General features: G+C 51.2%; 4 protein-coding genes across 4 annotated transcripts in view; 2 read left to right on the top strand and 2 right to left on the bottom strand.

Moving 5' to 3' along the window:
* Positions 1-265: 265 nt before the first annotated feature.
* Positions 266-3,971, top strand: step (cytohesin steppke). Its single transcript, XM_003737407.2, has 9 exons — positions 266-311; positions 1,075-1,212; positions 1,297-1,417; positions 1,552-1,819; positions 1,911-2,059; positions 2,164-2,316; positions 2,746-2,948; positions 3,065-3,137; positions 3,336-3,971. The coding sequence occupies exons 1-9, from the start codon at positions 293-295 to the stop codon at positions 3,427-3,429; spliced, it is 1,218 nt and encodes a 405-aa protein (XP_003737455.1). The 5' UTR covers positions 266-292; the 3' UTR covers positions 3,430-3,971.
* Positions 3,972-4,226: 255 nt separating this feature from the next.
* Positions 4,227-7,328, bottom strand: Cndp2 (Cytosolic non-specific dipeptidase 2). The gene is made up of 9 exons (XM_003737406.2): positions 7,293-7,328; positions 6,749-6,812; positions 6,483-6,616; positions 6,027-6,188; positions 5,770-5,924; positions 5,530-5,616; positions 5,309-5,447; positions 4,873-5,176; positions 4,227-4,764 (listed from the first exon to the last, which is right to left on the bottom strand). The coding sequence occupies exons 2-9, from the start codon at positions 6,775-6,777 to the stop codon at positions 4,347-4,349; spliced, it is 1,428 nt and encodes a 475-aa protein (XP_003737454.1). The 5' UTR covers positions 6,778-6,812; positions 7,293-7,328; the 3' UTR covers positions 4,227-4,346.
* Positions 7,329-11,345: 4,017 nt separating this feature from the next.
* On the bottom strand, positions 11,346-15,415 carry LOC100907256 (uncharacterized). The gene is made up of 6 exons (XM_003737420.1): positions 15,365-15,415; positions 12,346-12,615; positions 12,178-12,241; positions 11,920-12,089; positions 11,615-11,781; positions 11,346-11,496 (listed from the first exon to the last, which is right to left on the bottom strand). Exons 1-6 carry the CDS (start codon positions 15,413-15,415, stop codon positions 11,361-11,363), a joined length of 858 nt encoding a protein of 285 aa, XP_003737468.1. The 3' UTR covers positions 11,346-11,360.
* Positions 15,416-17,849: 2,434 nt separating this feature from the next.
* LOC100907114 (uncharacterized) overlaps positions 17,850-19,331 on the top strand; it is a 7,439-nt gene continuing 5,957 nt past the window's right edge. The window contains 2 exon segments of the mRNA XM_029111008.1: positions 17,850-18,426; positions 18,681-19,327. Coding sequence (XP_028966841.1) covers positions 17,850-18,426; positions 18,681-19,327 — 1,224 coding nt within the window.

The following is a 19,331-nucleotide window of genomic DNA, read 5'->3' as shown; positions in this document are numbered from 1 at the left end:
TCATCATCAGTGGGGCGTCTTCAAGACCGGCAGGCAGGTCCCTGTTCTCGTTCTGCTACGGCAGCAGCAGCTCTGAGAGAGCGCTGTCCACGGGTCTACACAGTCTGTCTATTTTGGCAGTAGCAGCTGTTCGTACTCGAATTTGTTTACGTTTTCGATGTGCAGTGTGGGGATGATCTGACGGCTGATCGTCTCATGCTGTGTGGAAGATATTGAGACAGACTTCAAAGACGCCCGGTTTGTCCGGCTCCGGTTTCGTGGATCGAGATTGCAACAAACTCTCGGCGGCATCATGATTCAAGCACACCCAGGTCATTGAATTCGAGGCTTCTTATTCTTTGATAGAGATGAGCAATCGAGAGTCAGCTCCCCCCGCCTGGATAACCGCTGTCATACTCCTTTCTCGCGTCGCTCGAAGCTCCCTCCCATTGACAGCAACTTCCAGTTAAAGTCAGGTAGCCCGGCTAGCTCTCTCGGTGCGTGGGATGAGAACCCTTACCGCGGCGGGGTATTCGATGGGAAAATCCCCGGGGGACACCCCCGATGATTGGGGCTGTCTCCGAGAGCACTCTCATCCCAAGCCTTGGGAATCAGGATTTCGCTCTATTCGATGCAAACGTTGGCTCACTGGCGTTCATCAGAAAGTCCAGCACCGTACACACGGAATGAGAGCCTATTCGAGCCATATTCGAGCCATGAAGAGTGATTTCATCGTGGAGTGCATCGACAAAAGAGCAAACGCCGGGGTTCTTGCCCTGTGTGTTGTGTTCAGCTGTTCCGACAGCTTGTTTCTTGAGGGTCGGGTCGGTATTCGACTCCAGACAGGTGAAGATTTTCACGAAATGTCGACGGCACCGTCACGCTGCCCTGTGCTGCACTTGTTCGGTATCAAGATGGAGCTCTTGTACTAACCGAAACGTTGGTGACTGCAGTCATCCTTGGTTCATGTTCTGTATCCGAAGTAGTACTCTGGCACGTTCTCGGACTCGGATGAATCAACGTCCCGAAGAGGTTATCGTCCGCCGGAGAACCGTGACCGTGAGCTTTTCTTTAATGGATTCCTCCCTAATGCAGAATTGACTCAGGCCGAGTACACGGTGCTCCTCGATATCCAAAACAGGAAAGCAACGCTCAAGGCTGAGATTGAACGAATACGCTTCGAGATCGAATGCGTCACGAATGATATGGCCAAACTCGAATCTTCCACTCGGGGTGAGTTCTCCTTTGATGTTCTCTCGTGAAACGTTTATGGCACATTGAGCAAATAATATCATTTCGGTTTTTCACTGCTCCCAGGGACCCACGGGAATGGCGGACAGGATGGCGAATCGCAAACAAGACTTAGGTTGAAGACGCAAGGCAGGAAAATGTTCAATCTCGATCCGAAAAAAGGCATCAAACATTTGATAGATACCGGGTATGTACTCGCTTCGGCCGTGATAAGCGACGCCGAATTCATTGGCCCTGCGCATCTGACCGGATGTATGGCCAGCCCCTCGACAGGCCCGAAGGTTAAACGATTGTGGTCTACAAAATCGTCTACTCTTTAAGGCTTGTTGAGAAGACGCCGGAAGCGGTTGCTGATTTCCTGTTCAATGGCGAAGGTCTCTCCAAAAAATCTATTGGAGATTATCTCGGCGAGAAAGAAGAGTTCAACGAAGCAGTTCTTCACGCATTCATAAACCTGCATGAATTCAAAAATTTGATCCTCGTTCAAGCCTTGCGGCGCTTTTTATTCACTTTCCGTTTGCCTGGGGAATCCCAGAAAATTGACAGAATGATGCAAGAGTTCGCCAATCACTACTGTGACCAGAACCCGGTAGGTTTTGCCCAGAGACAGGCGAGAACATAGGAATATCCCAATCGAGAGCTTTGATTCGTCTTATAATTCTCCGAACTGTCTTTTTCAGGGTGTTTTCGAAGCTCCAGATCAGTGTTACATTTTATCATTCGCGGTGATCATGTTGAATACGATGCTTCACAACCCTTCAATCAAAGACAAACCGAGTATCGACGATTTCGTCAAAATGGTCTCAGACTCGCCGTACGCGTACGATAGGTGAGGCGGTTCCCCATACTTCCTGGCATTGTCCCGTACCTAGCAGCGTCGCTATTGTGACGGATTTCCTCAGAACTCTGAATCGATCGAGACGCTGTTTGCAGGAACATGCTGGCGCCAATCTTCGAGAACATCCGCGCGGAGCCATTCAAAATCCCGGAGGACGACGGCAACGATTTGATGCACACTTTCTTCAACCCAGATAGAGAGGGATGGTTATGGAAACAGGGAGGACGAGTGAAGTCTTGGAAGCGAAGGTGAGACTCTTCCTGTCTTTCGAATTCAATCCCGCCTCGCATTACTGGAAAGACCGAAATCGCCTGACAGGATTATATACTGGGGCCGCCCTAGGATCTGAGGGAAGCGATCGTAGATCAGACCATCGAAGATCCAATCTGAACATACCAAATTCATTGATGAGCAGGACACGGTTGCCCCTCTCGCTCATGCATTCTTAGATTAAGTAGCTCGTTTTCGGTCTGGACGGAGCAATGAACCGTCAAGGGATCAATATTTCCCCCGAGCGATTCGACGATCAGGCTCCGACAGCTCAGAATTACTGCGCCCCAATGGGACCGCGAGTCTAATTTGATCCCTCCTTGCATGATCGATCGAAATCCCCAATCTGCCGTCGTCTTCTCCTGACATGCATTCTGATTGAGCTCCCTTTCGATTCCATTCCACAGATGGTTCATCCTGTCCGATAAGTGTCTCTACTATTTCGAGTACACCACTGATAGAGAGCCTCGAGGCATCATACCCCTCGAGAACGTGTCTGTCAGAGATGCGACGGACCGAAGTAATCGACAGCATTGCTTTGAACTCTTTGCCGTCGGCGGGAGCTGCATAAAAGCTTGCAAAACCGACTCCGATGGTAAAGTCGTCGAAGGTAGGATATCTCTCGGGTTGTTTCTGATCTTCTCTCTATTTCCCCGCGTCATCGTATCGTCGTATCACACCTGATTACTCGGCGCGAGTAGTGACAAAACTCTCATACTTTCCCAGGGAAACACAGTATATATAGAATGTCTGCGTCCACCGCTGAAGAGAAGGACGAGTGGATGCGCTGCATCGAAAGGTAGGTCCCCGAGGGCGCGTAGACTTCGGTGGCTGTTCGCAGAGGCTCGATATTTTGCGCGACCACCCTGGTTGCACCCCGAAAACAGAATCACGAAGTCAGTCAGCTCCGCTGAGGGATCGAGGACTTTGAAATCTCTGATTCTGTGGGTCTCTGGTACTCATTTCGAGTCCCGTCTAACGTTGCTTCCCATTACAGGTCCACAATGCAACATCCCTTTTATAACATGCTCGCCAGGAAGAAGAAATTACAGGACAGTCAGGGCCACAATCACAGGAATCAAGCACAGTAGGAAGTTTCGGCCATCCTAGAAGCGATCTCGGCGACTTTGTCGAATCACGGAGCGTTCTGATCTTGCCGAGAGTGGTCCCTGATGCTCATCGCTGAGCTGATTGCACGAATCTGCCGGAAGAATCTGTCAGAGCGGCGGCTTCGGAGAGTCACCATAAGCTGGCGGTGAATGTCTTGTCTATATTCCGATGGTGTAAGAATCTGCTGTGTAGAATCCTGAGGATTTGGGGTCCGGTGAGGGTCAGTCTATCCTCGAAGTCTTCAGAGAAAACGATTATAAATCAGCACGATTGGGGAGGGCCAGGGCAGCTTTTGAATGAAGCGGAAAGTTGTGTGGAACGCGGAGTACCAAATCCTGGCGCTTCGACAAAGATGGACGAGAGCCAAGAATCGATTTTTGTCACCCGCTGTGATTTAAGGGGTAGAATGGGACTCTATCCCAAAGTGTAAAAAATGCGGTCAGAGATATGAGCCTCTTCGGAGGCGGGAGTTTTTATGAAAAGAAAAACACGATAGAATCATAGTTATGACTTAATAATAAAAATTTCTGCAACCTACTGGAATTCCGTAGCGCGGAAATCTCTCGAGATCACCTTGGATCCCTTTCGGCCGTTCCCCCTGCATACGCGATTCAAATGGGAATTTCCTATAGAGAGTTACTGGTCGATCGACAGCCTCTCCCGATGTGAGCATCCTCAGTCCTCTATCTCATTTCTCTCTACTAGGATGATAAGGCTTGAGCTCCCTTTCCGGAGTTGAAAGAATGCCTATGATATGATTGATGAGGGCTGTCGTACGATTCCAGAGGCATGGATTTATTCAAAGTAGGAAGGGTTGTTCAAAGTTCGGGACTCAGGGTTTCCTTGTATAGAGGAAACCGGGTTGCTCCTCTCAGCTTCGCTTAATCATTCTGAGTTCTCATTTCGAGACTTCATCGAGATAGGCAGCAAGAAGTTTGGTGCCCTCAATGTAATTCCTCTTGGAAATTTTCTCGTTCTGGGAGTGAGCTCCGTCGTCAGCCTGGCCCATCGGCAGCAGCATCACATTCTTCCCAGTCACTTCTTCCAGGGTCAAAGTCACGGGAATAGATCCCCCCTCGCACGTGAAGTTTGGCTCGACACCGTAGACTTTCTTCGTAGCTCGAGCGCCGGCTTGGAAGTGGGGATGGTTCGGGTCTGACTTCCATGATCGTCCACCCGAGAGCATGAATGCTCGGAACTTGTTGGGGGAACCGCGAGTTTTCCACAGGTCATTGAGATAATTCAGAACCAGTTTCTCAATTTTTTTCGGTTCCTGATTTGGCACCAGTCTGATCGAGAACTTGCCAATGACTTTCCTGAATTGAAGAAAACAACCTCAAAGTCAGATTGCGCTTGCTCAGCTGAGAGGGACGTCTACACTAGGATCGGAGAGGACATACTGATGAGCAGCCGGATGAACTCACTTCGGGATGACCGTTTTCGCTCCAACGCCATAGAAGGCTCCCTCGATACCGTGCAGCGATAGAGACGGATACCTCCAACGGGACTGCAAGCAGCCCTCTTTATTGTTCTCGTGAACGAGTTTGTTGCAGCCTATGGACTTCCTGTACTCTTCAAGATCAAAATCGATCTGCTCGTAGAGTCTCTGCTCCTCCGGGCTCATGGGAACGACATCATCCATGATTCCAGGAATCAGGATTTTGTTGTTCACATCAACCAGCTTGGACATCACCCAGATGAGATCGTTCATCGCCTCGTGAACCGCACCTTAGACAAAGAACAATCGAGATCGCAGGGCTTCCCTCTCTAAATGACTCCACCTGGCCAACTTCGCTCGGTAGGCGAGGGAGGACTTCCATTCCTCTGGGACTTGCACGAGGAACTCTTCGCGTTACTCACCTCCGAAAACTCCAGAGTGCAAATCTTTATCAGCGCATTCAACCTCGATGCCGAAGTAGTCCAACCCCCTCAGCCCGTATGTGAGACAAGGCGTATTCTTTCCTAACCAGTAGTTATCAGAGATGCAGACGAAATCGACCTGCGTTTATCGATTCAATCAATGAGTACGGTCACTCGGCAACAGCTCAGGCATATGAAGTCAATTATTCTCTACCCCAAACCTTGTTCAAGAAGTCGCTGCCCTTCATTGAATTCAAGAGATCGTCGAGGCCCTCGGAGCCTGATTCCTCCATGCCTTCGAAGCAGAACTGGGGACAGAAGTCATGGCTCCCGTATCAGCTTCTTATCCGAGCTCACGAGGAAGAGCCAGAGAAATCCGACGAGAGATTTTTCGAAATCGGAAGTAGAAAAATTTCGGGGACTTTCCATCTCCAAGACTATGATCCAAACTGCATAAGTACCTTCAAGTTCACCGGTATTGGGGTTTTCGTGGCATTGTAGGCTTCGATGACATGCAGCCAACCGAGAACTGGTCCCTTGTCGTCGGTGGATCCTCTGCCGTAGAGATTCCCATCTTTCTCAGTAAGCACGAAAGGCTCGGTGTCCCATCCATCCTCTTTCGGAAAAATTCGGCTTAGTTAAGAACGGGCAAGATTTGATACTCATTTCGAAAGCGCCGTCGAAGCTTGGACTACGGCGCTTCGTCGAGCGTAAGAACCTTTGAGGGCTGGCTGCACGTCGAGATGACCGTAGATCAAGACGGTTTTCTTCGCCGGATCGTCTCCCAGACTGCCGATGAGGACAGGCGGCAAGGGAATCTTTCGGCCGTCCGGCAGTGTCTCTAGACCGATCTCCTCGAGCTCGCACTTGGCGCCACAGGCTGGAACATGAATTGAAGGAATCTCTTAGAGCTGCCGAGATTGACATCGAATGTGATGATACCTTGAGACAGACTTGGCGACAGAGCTGTATGCCATAAATTACGACAAAACGGCGTGACTCGCCGCGACGACTTTCTCACACGGATGACCGTCAATAATTCACGAGATTCGGCCCCGGGAAATGCAAATCCCTCATCTTGGCCGATCTATTTCGTATTGAGAATAAGCCAGATCCTGCCCATGATATGCAAAGAGACGAAATTCGAGCGATGAAAATGATTCTAGACTATTACCGATCAGTTTCTCCTTCATCCATTGCATCATTGCGACGACATCCGGTCTAGACTCGGGCCAAGCCGAAACCGACTTGATAGCCACAACTTCAGAAAGTCGCGCAACATAGTCGTCCTTGTGTTGCTCAATGTAGCTGAGAAGGGAAGAGTCGACAACTCATGAGTTCTTCGATGACCGAGAAGTCATTTTCAACTCACTATGGTTGAATGTATTCTCCTACTCCGGTCAGATCAGAGGGAGTTCTCTTCACGCTCAATCAACTCACTTGATGACGGCATCTACTCCGGTCGCCATGTCGTTCAATTTAGAGCGAGATCGTCGAGGAGTGACTGGAATAGCGTGATTAGACAAAGTTCAATGGACTCCTACCCTCGTGAGAGCAATTTAATCCTATTTTTCTCCAGACACCGCCGCCCGTTGTCTTCCGGCGAGCGGTCCCCGAAAGCCTATGTTCCCCAGGAAGCCAGAGCGCTCCAGTATCACGAAACCACTTGAGGGATCTGAGAGCACATCCAAGTTTGATATCAACTGTCTGGCAACCCGTATAGAAAGATGATTCTCTGCCAGATCAGTCTGTACCCTCAGTACCCCGGGGATTCGACATGGTATGTCTTGAATACCCTCGAGATGAATGAATTGCGAACGGTGGCAGAAGCAGTCATCAAAAAAAATATGCGGGAATGAGCAGGCCTGAACGGAGATCGAAGATATCTTTCCCCCAAGGACAGATCGCATAAATGGAAAGATGCTCAGAGCTAGATGGGAAGGGCTCATCTCATGGTTCCGAGCTACGCGAGCGATCGACTTACGTGTTTAGCGATTCCTGTCACGGCAATGACTCCGAGCTGTCAACGCTGCCCGCGGTCGTCGTCTGCTTTTCTTCCTCTCCCGATATGTGTGTATACGCCTCCTCCATCGTTGGTTCCTCCCCGTTTCTAGGACTCAATAGCGTTTCGCGCGCGACGGCCGGAATGCTCGGCCTTCGTCGGGTGGGAGCGTTTCAATCAATGGAGTAGACTGGGTGTCCGAGAGATGCGATGGCCTGCATACGTCGCTGCTCAGATGATGCCCCAGCAGAGTCCTGAATCTGCAAGTCCAAGTGATTGGTCGATGGAGGAGCGATAGAGCCAGAGCGCCATCATCATCGCTCACCTTTATCCATTCAAATCCATCAGTGAGCCCCGACGGAAGGAGTCTTCCTGTAATCTTCCCGTTGATTTGACCTTTCCGCCATATGGGGAAGCCCTTTTCCATCAGAGTTCCCGAGGCATCGAGGGACAACCGAGATCACGGATGCTCGCTGTGTCGAGTCCACTAGCGACGTCTGTCATGTCAGAGCTCTCTGCGACCAGGAAGGGACACCCCTGGGTTAGATATTCTGAATGTTGAAGTTCATTCGAGTTCGGTGACCCGACCTCGGAGATGCTCAAACGGATACTCATTCTGGAGCTCATGGCTAGGCCCACACAGCTTAATGATTTTCGAGCCGAAAGTCAGTGGATGAACGTTCGTTCGGAAACTTCGAGACTATCGAGTGTATGACATCGAGCAGGGGAAATTACTCACACCTCACATATGACACTCGGAATTTGAGCTTGGGGCGATGCGAGTGCGATTCGGACGCCAGCGATAAATTCCCGCATTCGACACCGGGATAATGTTGCTGTCCGAGGCACGCGTTGCAGATCTTTCCAGGGCTCTACGAGAGCTGTCTGACGATCTGCTCCAATCTCATTCCTCTGCTCCGGTCGTAGCGAATAATAAGGGCCAGGCAGGCATTAGCTTATACCCATATTTATTTCGACGATTAAAATACTCCCCTCTATCCAACCATGTGTCTATTGCGATTCCTTCGTTTCTGTATGTACATTACAAAAGGATGCATACCACTTCAGCAAGCGGAATTACGAGGAGCCCCGCCGTGGAAAACGCCGTCAACGCTTCTCGTCTCTGATGGCCGTCGCTCTCTCGGTCTCGTCAGCTGCGCGAGTGTCCGGGATACCCCTGTCGTAACACTGCCGAAGGATGACTGCATCGCTGGTCATCAAGAAAATCGGAACCGGGGAGATCTCTGTGCGGTGGACGAAGTGCTCGATCAGCCTGACGTATCCAGCAGCACGGAGACTTCTGTGCCTGGTCGAGACCGGAGAAATCTCCGTGCGGTGGACAAAGTGCTCGATCACCCATAGGGTGTCGAGCAGCACGGAGACTCCTGAGTCGGATTTATGGCGACTATACCGAAGGGATACAAGGCAGTGTTGATTCTTCGGGGGACTCCGGCAGGTGTTTTCAATGACGAAACTGTCAGCGTTGCTTTATCCGGCTCAGCGTTTTTTCCCTGGATTCGGATACGGTACGATATAGTCGGGATAGCCAAGTCTCCTCAGCACCAGGTACCAGTTCTGACCATTCGGGTCCGGGTAAGGATATGGATTCGGTTGAGGGTTAGGGTACGGATATGGGTACGGATACGGACGAGCTGTTGTCGGATATGGATACGGGTACGGATAGGGGTAAGGATAAGGAGACCGTGTAGTGGTCGTTGGCGCCGTCGTCGTCGGCGGAGGTTTCGTCGTTGGGGTCGTGGGTGCCTGGAACACATTTCAAGGAGCTTTATGCTTAGTATCAGTATTTCCTCAAACGTGAATCCTTGATATGGCAACGCAATTCCTGATATTCGCGTCCTTCGAGACGGAGAGTCGGTCGCAACTTCGCTGGATTCAACTCACTTGTGTGACGGGCTCCGCGATCACTACTCGGGGTATACATCTGTATTGATTGGGAATTCGAGAAATTAAACGTCGACATGGGCAAGAGAGCCACGATCTAGTCCCTCGATCCTCCAGACAAGCTTCAATATGGGCGCTCCCGATGAGACTCACTTTTCTCTGTACTGTCGTGATCGTCCAGCGTTAATGACGGTTCTCACACAAGTATATGACGTCACGTAAGCTACGCGTTCTCCGTTCCGCAGAAAGGTTTCTTCGAAGGGAACCAGAAGCTCGATATCTCCGTTCGGGAGTACTCGTCGTGCTAGAACTGTTGCCGGAGCCTACAAGCGACAGATTCCATTGTCAGACCGAGATTCGATTCGTACCGACCATCGGATGATCAGGAGGAAAAATTCTAGATTGATTTGGGCGAGTCCGCGATCACGGGAGAAACCGGTTGGGGACGATTCTAGTGAAGATTCCCCCTCGAGAGGGGGGATCAGGGAAGGGGCGCGGAGACCCTTGAATTGAACAATCACCTTTCCCACAGGAGCCGGGACTTGAGCGGAGATCGACGAGAATATCGCAGAGAGTGCAAGCAAGCATATGGTTCGCATCGTGTATCGTGACCAGTTCACTTCATAGGGCTCACACTCCACCATCCATGAGGCACAGAAATCACAGAAGCAACAGACGCTCGCTATAGGCGGTTTCTCTGTATTTCTAAGCTAGGAGACCCCTGATGTTTAGCGTTGTCATGTTCGGTGAAAGCTATGTGAAGCCATGGCGAGCGAGAACATCCCATTTATATGAAGTTGCATGCTGGCGATGCTTGGCCATTCAAATGCTCTCCATGACTGTTGAAGGGAGCTCGGCTGATTCCACCGCGTTTGCGTTACTCATCTGTTTCGGTAGCTTATTGTTAAGTGATGTTCTAAATCGATTTTCTCCTCGGCAGAATGGGAAGGTCACTCGGTTCGTCTGAGTCAACAGATGGAAAAACCGAGCGGATTCCGAGGAATCGAGAGTCCCGTCAGCCGACGTGTTGATCACAACAAACAGTCACTTTACAGTCACTTCATCACGGGCGCATTTCACGGTCAATCCTTCGCAGTCCTCTGCGTTTGATGAATGTGATGATGACGGATAACGGAGTCAGCACGCTCGCAGTGCTGCCTTCCGTTGGAACTCCGAATCGCTGATTGATATCCGAGGGATGGATCGTATCGGAGAGTATTTATTCCGGCAATGGTCGTGAAAACGAGCCGAATGATCGCTACAAGGGGAAAAACCCGGAGTCATTCGAGCGGATAGATCGAAGTACTAGATCTGAATAGAGTCTCGTTCACTCTTTTCTGGGCAAGCCCGAAAAAACCTCTGCGACCGGACCCATTCGAACATCTGTTCCATGGGAGGACCTTCCTCTCAGCCAGTGTACGGGATTATGCCGGGATTGCGCCACGGTTCATCATTGTCGATCTGAACACCGTTGCTCAGATGGAGCAGCAAACAGAGAGCTCGATTTTCGTGGCAATAAATCTTCTGGCGAAGAGGGAACATACCTGGGAAACGCCAACTGATGGATTCGATTCACGCTTCCGCTATGCTATGCGGTAATATTCTGATGTTGGTTTTATAGCTACAGTGAGATATTGAGCTGGTCCTAACTCCAGACGACCAGAAGAATTCAAGGATCGAGACGTCGAGATTCATCTTCAGCGGCGAAAATCTGGAGATCATAGACAGAGGTTTCCCGAATTGTCCAGCATCTTCTCCGGAGACAAAAATGAGATCAAGAGAATTCTCCACAGTGACGAACACGCAAGAGCCTGCAAACTGCAAGGGGGACGAGCTTCGGCTCATCCCCTCTTGCACATTCGTCGAAGAAGCCCTTACGGATAGATCCTGTAATATGTACGGAGCGATTCCTCCCGACTTCCGGAGGGTGTTCTCTAGCATATCGGCGACGTTCTCGCTCCTGCAGAAGAATGTTCGACTTTTTGTCATTCGTCATCATATAGTCGAACGCGCGAACTAGGAGACGATACCGCAGTCTACGCTTCCAGAAACTATGATTCATATCATCTTCCTCGGGCTAGCGGAATATGAATAATCGTTCTTGACGAAGTAGGAGGTCAAATTATTTCAGAGACAATATTTATTCAACTATCCAGCTTTTTCAGGTTTTTGCGGACTCATTCGGGAGAGAACGATATTGATGACCTGCCGGAAATCGCGGTAGAGGATTCTCATCAGCTGTATACCAATGTTTTGACCAACCTGAGACTTGAATTCATTCAACCTGGAATCATTCATCGAAAGCTTGAGTATTGAGTATCGATACAACGAAGGAAGTCTGGATGGAACGGACCACGGGAAGATAGACTCCCACTGCTCGAGATAGCAATGATACCACCCACCATTTCGCTCGAACGGATCCTTCGACGATTTGTGATTTGACGGTAGGGTCGAGCACTGATTTGAATTGATACAGTCTCATCATACGATCCAGTGGACCTTCTAATTCCATCAGGAAGATGACGTCTTCAACGGATGTTGTCACGATCACTAGAGCCCGTTCTTCTCCCTGGAAAGGCGGCGGGAGTTGAACATGTCACGATCCCCCGCAAAAGCCCAATATTATCTTGGCATCCAGGGACGTGAACGCCGCCGTTGAATTTCCTCCGTGGAAGGCTCGATCAGAGCAACGAAGTTTTAAACGAACCTTCACAGTGGCATACGCTATTGACTTCAAGTTGAGGAAAGTTATCAAACACTGCAACGTCACATTGTTGTCCACGACCTTGTGGGAACAGCGGTCTTTTCGGACTGGGCTGTCGAAACCGGTGAAGTAGCCTCGGAACACGGTCGCACTCAGATTGGTGTCGGCGACATCTGCGGGAGCCGACGTGAAATTCTGCTTTATGGGAAACGAGATTGAGACTAACGGTACGATTATTATCGGTGATGACGGTACACTCACCATCGTCGGATGCCTCTATCTCGAATGGGGTCAGGATCGTGTTTATTGTTGCGTTGGCTTGCAACTGCAATGGGTCCGATAATTGTAGGCTCGATGGAGTGATTCGCACCTGGAGCTAGGGACTAGACACAATGAACATGTCGCGTTCGCGACTGGTAAGCTCGATACCTCTTCCCGCAACTGATGCAACAAGTCCTCGATGAAGAAAGTTGAGTTGAATGAGCTCGTGACATCGGGAGTCATAGGTGCAAGCTGCGGAGGAGGAGAATTTTCGGCTTTGGGTTTCGGGAGCGTCACGGGAGGACCGGTGACCGCAGTCAGCGCAGACAGCGATAAGCTCGGAGGAACGGTCGTCCGCGGCGTGGACAGCGTGATCTGACCCGAGGCTCCTAGGGAGGAGGCTAAGAAGCAGTTGAGTATCCGCAGCAACATCGAGACCTGGATATAACAGAAATCGGTACTCAATGAGCGAGAGGAATCATGATGCAGCATATGCTCGGGGCGCTGATTCATGATCGACTTCGACCCCGCTGAGGGACTCAGGATAGACAAGACATCATAGAGCTTCGAGTCGATACCGAAAAAGGGAGCGGAATGTCCTCGAACGGACTGATTGGAACGAAGTCCCGCCAGAGCCTGCAATTCAAGAATATCCCCACGATGCTCCTCATTCTGAACCCGTGCGCATTCGGCGCACGGGATTGGGTTTTCAGCCATCCGGCCTCCATTCGACGCCCTTTGTCGAATGCCCGATTCCCAGAATTTTGTGTTTCCGAATCGGCTAAGAGTTCTCGAGCCCATCAACTTCCCCGCGGGATGATCGATTTCGCTACAGATCTTTTTAGATTATGATTGATGATTGTTGACATCCCGAGAAATCTGCAATCCATCACAGTGGGGTAGAATCCGGAGAGTTTCAAAAAAAAATAGTTTTCCGTGGAGCCCCTCGTCTAGCAGACCGGGGCAGTGTCCGAAAGCGTCAAATACCGCAAGCTGGAGCTCCGGCGAGAGGCGAGTTGCAATGCCTCGCGCGTCCAACCTCACGAAGTCGGATACTTCCGCTCGAGAAGTAGAGACAGACTCTGGAGCAAGAATTTGGAGAACCTGCTGCCTCCTCTAGTGATGCCCACGATTCAGCTCGGAAAGTCTCGGACCGAGTCAGTAAGTCGGATGCAGAAGCGAGTGCTGACGAAACGTCTCATCCTCCTGTTCGTGACCAATCCGTGGGTCGTTCATCATTTCTGTTCCGATCCAGCGGGAAATCCTGCTAGAATTGTGGAGCGGTTCTTGCTCTTCTCCGCATGCTCGGCATTCTCGAGTGAAGATGAGGAGTGGGCACTCGGGTGTTCTCGCTCCACTCGTGATGAAGATCGTCTTCCTGATACATTTCTCTCTTTCTGAATTCGGAGTATCTTCCCTCAGATATGGTGATGATCCCTAGTCTGTAGCCCAAAACGAGACGAGCGAGGCTCACACGGGCACCCGTTCGAAAGATGGTTCAGGGTGAACGAAATACTCGCGGCTCATCTGTTCTGTCCCGAGCATTGAGCAGATACCGTAAGCGAGATAAATAATGTCCGGCTTTGGAGAGGCTTCGCGGGTGGATACCAACTGTGATCAGCCGATCGTCCGACTGCCAGAAACCAGTTCGCATATACCTCGATTGCTTTATGTAGTTCCAAAATGGAGCTCGATCGGCTTCGGGAGACGCTGAAATTTCCGCTTCCTTCTCATCCGCAACTCACAGGACAATCGCGCGTGGAGTTCGGTATCTGCAGAGTATGTTCCGTCACTCGCTGGGCCGTAAGACGGAGCCGTCGGAACGAGCATCCCCAATCATGGAATTGGTTTCATTATCTGAGAATCAGAGCCCGAAACCCATGATTCGACGCGCGTATCCAGAAATCCACGAAGACTCTAAGCACGACGAGTCTCGAGATGGAGCAAGAGGACGAATTCGTGTCACTCACCGAAGTCAGGTCCCTGGCAGCAGTACCCGATGCGGCGAAAGCTCTACGATTGTCAACTTTGGTCTCTCGTCAATCGAGAGCGACGGCCGCGCATCTGTGGATGGAAGGTGGCAGAAATATGTCGTGAAAGTCTTTCGTGCGTAGCTTCGTCAGAACCGTAGAATTGTCAAATTCAGGAATTCGCGTCATCCGGTGAATGGATGCTTGCTACTGACGGTCGATCCTACTGACTGGAATCAACATCTGATCTGAACCGACTTCCATCATTCGCTGAGACTGCGACGGTAGTGATCAGCCTAGCGATTACTTTTCCTCGATTTTGATGTCTGCTCTCCATCTTGGAGTTCGCCCAGCACTTTCGTGACACGGGGAGGAACGTTCTCGGTCTCGCGACATTAGGCGTCGCGGCGGGAGCGAACCTTTCCAGCTCTCCGACCTAGTGGAATACGAGGGGCCGATCCTCGCCGAATGCGCGAGATGTGCTCCTCACGAGATGCATGAGCGTTATTCTAACGGCTAAGACCTTCCTGGTCAGACGGGAAAAGCTCCCGCTCGGGGGAGGACTTCTGTCTTTTGTGCGATGGGAGCTCGATTTCCGCTTACGGATCACGGATTTTTGGTGGGTTGAGGATATTCCTTTGTGTTATTTCTGCTTCTGGAGGAAATGCAGAAATAGTCTTCTGCCAAGAATTGAAAGCACTTGGATAGGTCAATCGGACCCCACAGAAAACAGGGAATATCGTTTGAAGCGCCCGTAGGGATCAGATCATTCAATTTCAATCGACCCGACGGAAAACCTCGTCGGTCCGAACATGAACGAGACACTCTGAGACTCAGATCCGACAGCACGCCCTGTCTCACGGCTGTAGCCCTCAGCGAATTTAGGCGGATGGCAGCCCAAGGTCCTCAGACCATGAATGATTGGGGAGTTGCCGAATTCTGAATCGAAGCCAAGGGCAAGGGGCGCCATCTCAAACAGTCTGGAGAGGGGAGCAAATTCTCAGTGTTCCACCGCGTGGACGTCTGGATGAGACGACGACCTCGTCATCGAACCTGCCGTCCTCGCCTCGGACGGCTGGACCTGCCTCGTTCCGGGGTCCAGTCTTAGAGCTTAGGCAAAGGTTTGTCGAGAACGAGGAGCCGGAGTTCCACACCACTAATGGGATCTCGGACGTCGCGTGGTTGATTTGTGAGGTTCCCCCAAAGCGAAGACATACCTTCGGAGCGTGAATGCGAGCGCCGAAGTAGAAATTCGCTACAACGCTCATCCTGATGTCCCACGGTGAGCATGATCCCTTTGGCTCAATTGCGAGCTCTCCGCAGCATGTTCCAATGTGAAATATCGCTCTGTTCGGCCCGAGTCAAATATTTGAGTAGGTTGATTTCTCGCGAAGCCGCGTTCCCCCTCGAGCTACGCGATTGCATGAGCTCGCGGGCATCCTATCCGCTCTCTTGCGAGTTTGCGGCGAAAACTTTGAGCTCGTGTAGCGCGTCGGAGTTCTGCCCTGCATTACAAAACTTGGAACTTCCAGTGCTGCTTTCCGATGTCCGTTCACATTCATTTCTCTCTCGAAGTCCATGCACATAGCTAGAATGTTCGGATCCGGCGGCTCTTCGTAGGAGGCGAGTGCACCGTCAGGATGCTGTGCATGGAAAATGTGCAGTTCCTGCTCTTCTTCCGATCCCTCGATGTCAGAAATCCTATTCTCTCGCCTCGTCGCAGCGCGGCTCACATGAGTCTTCTTGCATTGCTCGCAGACATCGCTGCGGACCGCGCAGAAAAATACCTCGCACTTTCCGGGATAGATATTGCGAGAATCGACATAGTTTCTTGCTTTCTGAAGAAACAAATCGCAGAGTACTCGATGCAGTCTCTCGAGCGTAAACCAGGATTCGATGTTCTTGCTCTCGCCTCGATGGCTGGTTTCCTCGACCCGCTGGCGCGTTCACCGCACCTACGATCCCTTGAATCAACTCATGAGAACTCCGATGCGGTCGAGTTAGGTGAAGACCCCCCGCGCTTCCGTACCGATTCCTGCTGCAAGTGACTCCGGCTCTCAGTCCGAAGCGCTCCATGTTCAGAACCGCGAGGAAGCGTTCTTGGCGAATTTCGGGGGTCTAGCCGTGGGCCTCCATCTCATGAGAAAATACGCTGCGTTTAGTTCTCTGTGTGCCGACGATCTGTCGACGCGGCGTTGTCCCGCATATCCAGGCTACAGTGCACCTCGTGAAAAAAACACTTGGCTCACTGCTCGAGAGGAAGTGCCAGTAAGCCTGGAAGTTTTCACATGCAGTTCTCGGCTAGGACCTACCGTTCCGCGAAGCCATTCCGAATTTTCTGGGTGGATTCTCGTAGCTCAGAGAGTCTACCGATCGAAATAAACATATTTGTCGATCGGCAGAAATCCAAAACAATTGGTCAGCATGGAGTTCGGAAACGGACGACGGAGGAAGTGACAGGGCTCCGACAGCAGGCGAAGAGAATGACAAACGGCTCAGGGGGCTTTGAAGTATGTACACACGTTTGCTACAAGAGGAACCCACCTTCGAGCTATCTTCCCCGACTTAAGATTTTGCCATCAAATCGAAGTATCGGTAACCCTCCTCAGAGTTCCTGGCACAGCGAATTGTCCACCTCTTCCTTGTTCTATTTCGGGAATAATTCGGATTAGCAGAGAGCAATGCTGGCTTCCGAAGGGAGAAGGCGATGCCAAGGTCTGCTCGAGGAAGAGCATAGCTGACCAACGGAAGGAGATATCCTCAGCGCCATATTCCTGGATTCTCCACGAGAGTAGACCTTTCACTCAGCGACATTTGATGGTCCCATTCTCGAAGATCCTGCCTGCAGATGATGTAGCTTCTAATCCTGAGTGCGATGGAGCGATAATCTCATTGGTCTCCAACACGCAAGCGAGGCATTCCTGCCTCAAGCGGCTCCATCGGCGGGGAGGAAACATCGGAGAATGGCGCACAGACGGACAGACACAGCGTTTCGATTCGACAGGGAAAGAATCTGAGAAGCTAGAGTTCAATCTCTTAGAGAGTCTCTGGACGGCTGAACCACTGAATCGGGTAGTTGAATGTCCGCAGGGGCTCGTGCTCTTCCTCTCCTCTCAACATGGCTCGGAGGGTGCAGATTGCCGCTCTGGAAGGCTCGAGCCTACCCCAGCTGACAAGGCGTCTCGGCTCTGGCTCAAGAGAAACGCGAATTACGAGATACTTGGCTTGCGACCGTCATCCCCTCGAGAGCGCGGAGGGCTTCCTCACTCTCCTTCTCCAGCCGTTGTAAGATATGAAACTCTCCACAAAGAAGTCCTCGTTCGAATCTGACTACTCTTGCGACCTCAGTCTTCAATCCGGTTGACTAGCTTCCAGCCATATTCTGACTCGAGGACAGTCAAGACCAGGTTGACGTTTTTAGCTAGCAATTGTGCTGTACGAGTCCATCTCTCTCGCTTGGCTCATCATACACGTCGAGTGTGAGTTTGTCCGCATGCATCCACTGGAATGCGACAACCCGAGGATACGGAAGCTCCAGTATTCGATAGGAGAGGGAAAATCCAAGCGACCATAACGGCTCGGGGTCCTAAGTTTTCCTCTCCTCTAGCCAGAAGCCGTCTGCACTCTTTCCCCTCGTCTGCGAAACGGAGACTCCTCAATCCACATGATCTGAAGACTATCCTCGATTTTTCCAGGTCAACGATGGGACATCGACGTACATTCAGCCAAAGGTCCCCCGAAGCGCGAATCATCGTACTCCTCAACCGGCAGTTGAGCGCGTACCTGGGAGGGCAAGTGTTGAACAACGGGAAACTAGAACACTTCCGTGGAGCCATCGCCATTCCAGAGTTCCTCCAGGTCGTGAGCTACGTGAACTCCGAGGTCAAGTGCCGCCTCTTCTCGACGCTACGGGAGGTTGAGGAGCTGGAAAGCGCGGTTTCGGGAAGTGATTTCACTGAGCTTGTGGTGCAGTTCTGCATCATTGTGCAAGCGAACCACTTCCTTCGTCCGTATCCTCATGTGGAAGAGTCGCCGGACGATCACGCTTGGATTTTCCGACATTTCCAGAACTTCGAAGAAATCGCGTACCTTCGCTCCCGGCTCAAGTTCCCGCTTTCGGCGAACAGACTCCACCGAGCCATGAGCATCGGTATCGAGAAGAGGATCCTCGCGTGCACCGGTTCCCACGAGCCCACATGGCAGAGCTGGTTGATGGTGCTCAGGGAAGGCGGTCTGGACTGCGTTCAGCGAACGTTCCACGTGACGGAGTTCATACTCCGTAGGAAATCAACTGGGATCCCGCAACTCGCCGCGACGTTACTTCTGATGTGAGCTACGTCGCGAGTGCCATCGCGAGCCTTGTTGTGGAGCTGTTGACAAAGGCGGGAGTTCCGAACAAGATTCTCGCCTTACTGACATCGATCCTCCAAGCCAACTCCATAGCTCTAGAGGATGGAATCGTGGAACACCCCTCCTTTGAACAAACTACTGGCCTCGCACAAGGGGACGCATTGAGCCCATTGTTGCTTTCAGTTCTTCTGAAAGACCTCCCCGCCGAAGTCCATCGAGGGAACAGCCGGATCAAAATTCTGTTGTACGCGGACGACGTAGTCGTATACAGTCCGGAACGCCTACTCGTCCAAGAAGCTCTAGGCAGACTGAACACAATGTCGAAGACGCTTGGACTAGCGGTCAACACAGAAAAGACGGAGGCAATGAACTGTCGAAAAGGAGGAGGAATATCAGTGAAGGATGTTCTAACGATAGGAGGCAACAGACTTAAATTCGTGAATAGCTTCAAATACCTCGGGGTCACGATTCATCACTGCGGATCCTCGTTCACGGGGCACGTGAAAGACCGATGCAACCGAGCGACCCTGGCCATGCGATCTATAGAATCCCCTCACATGCTAACGGTCAACACGGCACTCCGCCTGTTCGACATCAAGATCGCACCAGTAGCCGAGTTCGGAATTGAACTAGTCTGGCCATTCCTCACGGCCAACGATATGACAGCTCTTGACAAAACGAAGGCCACATTCATCAAGCGAACCCTCCGGCTTCACCACACGACGAGGAATCGCCTGGCCTACCTGTTGACGGGTGCTTCGACCCTCACGGAGGACGTTAAGAAGCGACACAAGCTAGAAGAAACTGAAGCATACAAGACCCACCAACGCGCAT

Source organism: Galendromus occidentalis, unplaced genomic scaffold (assembly GCF_000255335.2).
Source record: "Galendromus occidentalis unplaced genomic scaffold, Mocc_1.1 scf7180000075543, whole genome shotgun sequence".
In the NCBI taxonomy this organism is placed as follows: domain Eukaryota; kingdom Metazoa; phylum Arthropoda; class Arachnida; order Mesostigmata; family Phytoseiidae; genus Galendromus; species Galendromus occidentalis.
Note: the sequence above shows the minus strand (reverse complement) of the source record. Positions and strands in the feature narration are given on the sequence as shown.

Bases quoted from the DNA above. Each gene is read 5' to 3' on its own strand.
- step (XM_003737407.2), top strand. The intron at 1,820-1,910 runs GTAGGTTTTGCC...TGTCTTTTTCAG, and splicing joins ACTACTGTGACCAGAACCCG to GGTGTTTTCGAAGCTCCAGA. The intron at 2,060-2,163 runs GTGAGGCGGTTC...CGCTGTTTGCAG, and splicing joins TCGCCGTACGCGTACGATAG to GAACATGCTGGCGCCAATCT.
- Cndp2 (XM_003737406.2), bottom strand. From the start codon at position 6,777: ATGGCGACCGGAGTAGATGCCGTCATCAA. The intron at 6,617-6,748 runs GTGAGTTGATTG...TTCCCTTCTCAG, and splicing joins GGAGTAGATGCCGTCATCAA to CTACATTGAGCAACACAAGG. The intron at 5,925-6,026 runs GTTCTTACGCTC...TTTTTCCGAAAG, and splicing joins CGTGCAGCCAGCCCTCAAAG to AGGATGGATGGGACACCGAG.
- LOC100907256 (XM_003737420.1), bottom strand. From the start codon at position 15,415: ATGAGCGTTGTAGCGAATTTCTACTTCGGCGCTCGCATTCACGCTCCG. The intron at 11,782-11,919 runs GTTCGTTTAAAA...CCGCCTTTCCAG, and splicing joins TAGCGTATGCCACTGTGAAG to GGAGAAGAACGGGCTCTAGT. The intron at 11,497-11,614 runs GTGGGTGGTATC...GAATGATTCCAG, and splicing joins GGATCCGTTCGAGCGAAATG to GTTGAATGAATTCAAGTCTC.